The 7,093-nt window shown below is 41.9% G+C and overlaps 1 protein-coding gene across 1 annotated transcript in view; it reads right to left on the reverse strand.

Annotated features, from left to right (window-relative positions):
* Window positions 1-4,460: 4,460 nt before the first annotated feature.
* The window catches only part of LOC101861392 (methylosome subunit pICln), a 15,215-nt gene continuing 12,582 nt past the window's right edge, over window positions 4,461-7,093 (reverse strand). The window contains exon 6 of the mRNA XM_005108714.3: window positions 4,461-4,951. Coding sequence (XP_005108771.1) covers window positions 4,875-4,951 — 77 coding nt within the window. The 3' untranslated portion in view covers window positions 4,461-4,874. The remainder of the gene's footprint in view (window positions 4,952-7,093) is intronic.

Below are 7,093 nucleotides of genomic sequence, written 5' to 3' on the forward strand. Positions count from 1 at the left end.
GAGGGGGCAAAGGAGGTGAGGGGGTGGGGGAAGAAAGTGGAAATGAAAGCAGACAACAGAACATTGCTAAAGAGCAGGAAAGGAGGTGAAAGGAGACAATTTTAGAGAAGACAATTTTTTGGTCGCTACCCGGATTCGAACCCGGGACCTTTGAATAAGAGGCCAACACCTTAACCTCTAGGCCACGAGAGCCCCCTTAACACAGTCAGTCATACACTAAAGGGGTGCTCAAACTAAAGAAGAAGAAAAAAGTGACAGTACCTGCAAGAAACCATTCCGCCAGTTGTAATTTCACTACACTTACCACGATCTTGTGTGCGTCATAAATATATTTTTAAAAGTATCTTTGTTCAGATCAAGGTTTTAGAACCTCCATATGTAGCCTATATAATTTATTGATGATGATAATAATGAAAAAGTCAACGATGTCTCAATCTAACAACTTTTTACATCCCATGAATGTATTTTAGCATTCTGAACATTTGTTCATATTTCGAGAGTAAAAGTTGTACTGGTACCTGATCATCTCAACTTGTAAATTTAATAATAATAATTGCATTTATATAGCGTATATCAATGCTCAAAAGCATGCCCTATGCGCTTTACAACTATTATTACCCCAGCAGACCCTCGCTGAGAACACTCAGTAACATTCTCGGCTTTTGAGGAAGCATACGATGCAAGCTGCGGATTTCACGCGCTCAAACACTATCAAACTGACAAGATCGTTCACTGTCTATAGCCGGGTACCCATTTCCACTTGGGTGAAAGGAAAATTTGTGCAAAGTGCCTTTCCCAAGGACACAACGTCGGGCCCCTGACGGGATTCGAACCCACGACCTTACGGTTGCAAGTCCAAGAGCCTAACCACTAGGCCACCGACGCCACAAATTAAAAAAATACAACAACAACAAAAACCCAGCAGGCTACAGGTATAATTTGGGGTATTGTGGTGAAAGCAGGTGCTCGTATCAAATTCATGAAATCGAAGAAACCGACATTTCTTCGATCATTGTGTAATTTTTATTGGTTAACTAAACACCACAAGTTCTAAACAGCTCATCAGGGATTCGGACTAAGGTCCAGCACCCCACAGCCCAGCATGACACAAACTAAGTTTTAGTAGTAGAGGTTTTACGGCGCTCGCAACTGCATAAGGCCATATATGAGCGCCAGAAGATTAGAGGTGTTACAAGAGAGTAACAAACATAAAAATGAAGAAGGGGAGATAAGGACGATAGATGTTCGATAGGAAAGAAGGAGCAAACCACACCAGAGCACCCGCCAACCACCCACTAGAGAGACAAACTAAGCTCATTTTAAAGTTTTAATAAGAGTTTTACTGCACTTGCAACACAATAAGGTCATACAAGTGCCGAAGATTAGAGGTGTTACAAGAGAGTAACAAACATAAAAAAGGAGGAGAGATAGAATAGAGACAATAGTTGTTAGATAGGAAAGAAGGAGCAAACCACACCTGAGCACCCGCCACCCACCCACAACTAAGCTCATGGAATACCTATCCATGGTCAAAGCAGCAAGGTTCGAGCCTCAGCTCGGTCCGACATTGTGTCCTTGGGAAAGTCACTTCACACAAAATGCCCATTTGGCTCTGTCCTTTGGGAGATGGATCTTAACTTAGAGGTTCCGCCTCTTAAATAACCTATTAGTGTTGATAGAGGCGTTAAACCCATACCAATTCGCCATTTTTTAACCCTATCCGTACGTCGTGTTTTATTATCGTATCCATACGACGAGGGGAACTCTGTGCCACCACTTTCCAAAGAGGAAATTTACTTGTTAATCCATACGCTTTGCACAGCAGTCTGTCAAAATGAATTTTTGAGAAATACTGAAAGTTTCAAAGAAATCTTCGTACTAGGGGTATTCTAAAATGAGAAGAATACAATCCCGGTGGTATAAAATGATAGTGTTAAACAGCAAATTTCACTCGTTTACATGAAACTCAGCGTGCCTAACAAGCAACCTTTTCAGTGCATATCATCATCATTATCATTGCCTTTCTCACCCTGTATCAGGGTACAGGCCACTAACAACTTTCCACCTTTCTCTACCCTCAGCTAGCCTCTTGATGTTATTCCATGTCTTCTCACTTTCTTTTCAGCGCATATACACACCAAATGAAAACTCAAAGTTTCAGGAATTTTGTCAACAACTTTATTCATTCAAAAAATGACGCATGAACAATGAGAAAATGAATGTCACATGGGCAGAAAATGTGTTATATATCTGACGCAACCCATTCTCTCAAACAAAAAACCCTTTCCACACCAACATACACACCAATACATGACTTCAATCAGATGAATCAGCCAAAGTCTAAGTATCTTTCACAATACGTATACAACTAAAAAGTACAGTTGGCTTTGTTTAAAACAAAATTCCTGTCACCTAAAAAAGGATTTCACCCCCCCCCCCCCCTCCATCTTTATTCTACGCATTGCAACTTCCCTTAACACCCTCACACGAAATTTGTTGAACACAAAAAAATTCTCTTTCTTTAATTCTCTTTCTTTACCACAAAGAAATTCTCTTTGTTTAACTCAAAGAAATTCTCTTTGTTTACTCAAAGAAATTCTCTGGTTCTCTGATGTTTGTGTTATAAGGGTTTACTATTTATAGAACTTGTTTTGGAGCAACATCTCACAGCAGAAAGGAAAGCGAAAGTGACAATACTGTACTGCATTCTATTTCCCAAAGTCAAAAGGTACAACTATCACAATTATTTTTTCTAAATGCCAACAAATGTCAAAAACATTTTACAACTCTTCATGAACTGTTTTTATTCTCTTTTTTCCCCCATTTAAATCTTGGCATTTCTTCTGCAGTCTGTGTGACAAATATGGATTGAGTGGCTTCCACCCACCTGCATCCCAGGAGAAAGACAGACACGAGACAAAATACTTCCCGCACATACAGTACAGTAATGAACTTGCATACTTTTTGCAAGGCATAAAGACTAGCCGTTATATCATAGCTGCCATCAGTACAGTAATAATATCCCTAACCAGTAAACACATAGACAGCTAAGGATAGACGCACAACACAGCAATAAAAAGTGTTTTGTTTGTCATGTAAGAGTTTTACGACGATCGCAACTGCATAAGGTCACATGAGCACGCAAAACACAAGTTGGTCGCGTTCACAACAGTTCACAGAATGGCTTGATAAAAGAAGTGCAAAGCAGACAAAATCTTTTAATTCTGGCAGACGGCTTGCGACTCATCCCAGCCACTTCTTGTGTCCCATTCTTCTTCTGCATAAATTCTTGCAGGTGGATAAAGGGTGGCATCGGTATGTACTACTTCTTCTATGACCTCCCTCTGTCATTTCTGTCTCGGTCTCACTCCTAACTACCTCTAAATGCCAGGCGTGCTGACAAAATGAGTTACTAGTCGCAATCCACAAATCGATAATATACAGTCGAACCTATGTAAGACGGCCACTCATTGTCAAGGAGAAAAGTAGGGGTATAAGACAGGTGGCCGTCTTAGGCAGGACTGATCAAGATGAAGAAAACAAACCATTCTTTTCTGAGGTCCCAACCGAAGGTAGCCGCATTGTTGTTGTTGTTGTTATTGTTGTTGTTTTCGCTTGGGTTTTTTCTTTCTTTTATTGCCGCTTTTGTGCATCGGCGACAATAAAGCGAAATGTGTCAGACAGGGAGGACCGAGTGCCAAGGTAGAGCAAACACATAGGTAGCCATCACTCGGAGAACGAGCGACGCTGCTGTCGCAAGTTCATGTTGACGTCCATTGTTACTTTGTTACAGACTGGGGAAACAGTGACCGCTCATCTCACTTACGATTTGTGTATGAGTTCTTGGCGGGCTTATGGGTTATGAAGGATCACACGCTCACCTCACCAGCAGCTGAAGATTTGTTACTGATTGGTCAACAGTGGGAGGGGCCAACACAACAGGATCGTACGGAGGGACTACCTAACAATAACGACAGGTGATTGGATTATGACGGCTCGCCCACAACGCCAGGGGCCAATGCACAATTTATGACCAAACGTAAAGGAGTCAATAAAGTGGCCGCCTGAAACAGGTGTTATAGCTTGGTGTGATTGGGGTTGTGTGTACTGTTAAAATATGGTGACTGTGGCCACATTGGACAGGTGCCCGTTTTACACAGTTAAATTATATAGAAAAAACGCAAGGGGGGAAATGGAAAGTGGCCGTTTGTGCAGGTGGCCGTCTTATAGAGGTGGCAGTCTGGGCAGGTTCGACTGCATTTGCCAAAAATCAACACTAGGGTAAAATTTATCGATTTTCTATTGATGCCATATTCTTAAACTATTCCTTTTATTATTTCATACTTATAAATTGTAAAAACTTCATCTATAAGTGTGATGTATCTATGTCCATCAGGCTTGAATCCGAGAAGTAACTCATTTTGTCAGCATACTTCACAAATGAAGAAACACTGTGTAGATCTATGTGCTTCTACTTCTATTTATTCAACCTGGCGCTCAACAACGCTCTCACTCAACACTCAACCAAACGATCATTTGACATTACATACTCCAGCCAACAGTGCTATCAACCTTTGCAAGCAGGAGCTGCCTACATATCCAAATAAAAACAGCAGGCTCTGCTACTTTAGACTTTTCCGTCCTTTGCTTCAGATCTTTCAAACAACTAAAATGGTAACAGAACAAAAAACAAACAAAACAATCCAAAGCACTGAACAATAAGCAACCATAATAAAAAAACAAAACACCACTCTTCCCAACATAAGTACCGTAAAATATCATACTCTCCATCGGAACACACACAGGCATAACTTGTACCCTTGACCCCCCCCCCACCTCCTCCCCCCTCCCCCCACCCGAGCATTAGTCCCTCACTACTGGTTGTCCATGTCGTCGGCGTCTTGGAACTGTCCCTCCTGCTGCTCCATGCCCTCCTGGTCACTGGCGTGTCCTGCTCACAGAGACGGGAGTTAGTTTTAGTCAGAGTTTTACGGCATTTGCAACACAATAAGGTCATAGAAGTAAGCGTTGAAGATTAGAGGTGTTACAAGAGAGTAACAAACATAAAAAATAAGGAGGGGGAGATAGTTTTAGTTTTAGTAGAGATTTTACGGCACTCGCAACTGCATAAGGTCATAGGAGCGCCAGAAGATTAGAGCTGTTACAAGAGAGTAACAAACATAAAAAAGAAGAAGGGCAGATAAGGATGATAGATGTTTGATAGGAAAGAAGAAGCAAACCACACCAGAGCACCCGTCAACCACCCATGGAGTAGAGATAAGGATGATAGATGTTTGATAGGAAAAAAGAAGCAAACCACACCAGAGCACCCGCCAACCACCCATGGAGGAGAGATAAGGACGATAGATGTTTGATAGGAAAAAAAGAAGCAAACCACACCAGAGCACCCACCAACCACCCATGGAGGAGAGATAAGGATGATAGATGTTTGATAGGAAAAAAGAAGTAAACCACACCAGAGCACCCGCCAACCACCCGCAGAGAGATGGAGAGAACCAGAACAAGTTGTATAAATATCAAAAGGGGGACAAGAAAAGCTCCCCTCTTGTTGCGTCACCTCTTGAGGGCCCAAAGTTAGAAAGTCAACACTGAATCGAAGCACACAAACCCCCCCCCCCCCCCCCACCACAAACAAACCCCCCCCCCCAAAAAAAAACAACACCCCCCCCCCCCCCCCCCCCACAACAACAAACAAAAACAGGGAGGCATGAAAACAAAAAGCAACAACCAGGAGCCAGGGAGCCATAAAAACAAACCTAAAATAAAATAAATAGAGGAGTATAATGTCCCATGAGAAACAATGAACTCACTGACACCCGCTGACAGTGACAGGCATTTTATGGCTGAATGTCTGAAGAATGCCAGGTGTTTTGCCTCCCTATTCAAATGAAATAAATCATTGTGACCGTATCATTCATCACCCAACAATGAAACAGCGTGAAAAAAGACAATAAAACATAATGAAAAAGAAATTTTTAAGACATCTTGAATGGTTATACTTTTTAAAAAATGATCTTTTGCAAAAGTGTAAAAATTTTGAAGAAAAAAAATATAATAAAAAAAAGAACTAGGCCTTGATCTAGATCGTTAAGTTCACTGTTACGAATCCCTACAGACTTCCACTAGCCTCTAATAAACTCTACTTCCACTAGCCTCTAATAAACCTTCCACTAGCCTCTAATAAACTCTGCTTCCACTAGCCTCCCATAAACTCTGAATCCTCTTCCCTTCTAATAGCTTGGGGCAGTAGCGCCGACATCTTCTTCAGCACTACAAAAGTCTAGATCTGACGCGGCCTAATCAGTTTGAAAATGTTGCGAGGTTCGCCCGACATTGTGCCTAAATGCGTTTCCGCATCACTATCAAGGGATGTAACTCAAACATTGTTCAGCATCACTATCAAGGGACGTAACTCAAACATTGTTCAGCATCACTATCAAGGGACGTAACTCAAACATTGTTCAGCATCTTTCACGCGCTCAAACACTATCAAACTGACAAGATCGTTCACTGTCTATAGCCGGGTACCCATTTCCACTTGGGTGAAAGGAAAATTTGTGCAAAGTGCCTTTCCCAAGGACACAACGTCGGGCCCCTGACGGGATTCGAACCCACGACCTTACGGTTGCGAGTCCAAGAGCCTAACCACTAGGCCACCGACGCCACAAATTAAAAAAAAAACAACAACAAAAAAACCCAGCAGGCTACACGTATAATTTGGGGTATTGTGGTGAAAGCAGGTGCTCGTATCAAATTCATGAAATCGAAGAAACCGACATTTCTTCGATCACTGTGTAATTTTTATTGGTTAACTAAACACCACAAGTTCTAAACAGCTCATCAGGGATTCGGACTAAGGTCCACCACCCCACAGCCCAGCATGACACAAACTAAGTTTTAGTAGTAGAGGTTTTACGGCGCTCGCAACTGCATAAGGCCATATATGAGCGCCAGAAGATTAGAGGTGTTACAAGAGAGGAGTAACAAACATAAAAAAGAAGAAGGGGAGATAAGGATGATAGATGTTTGATAGGAAAGAAGAAGCAAACCACACCAGAGCACCCACCAACCA

This window comes from Aplysia californica, unplaced genomic scaffold, assembly GCF_000002075.1.
Source record: "Aplysia californica isolate F4 #8 unplaced genomic scaffold, AplCal3.0 scaffold00711, whole genome shotgun sequence".
In the NCBI taxonomy this organism is placed as follows: domain Eukaryota; kingdom Metazoa; phylum Mollusca; class Gastropoda; order Aplysiida; family Aplysiidae; genus Aplysia; species Aplysia californica.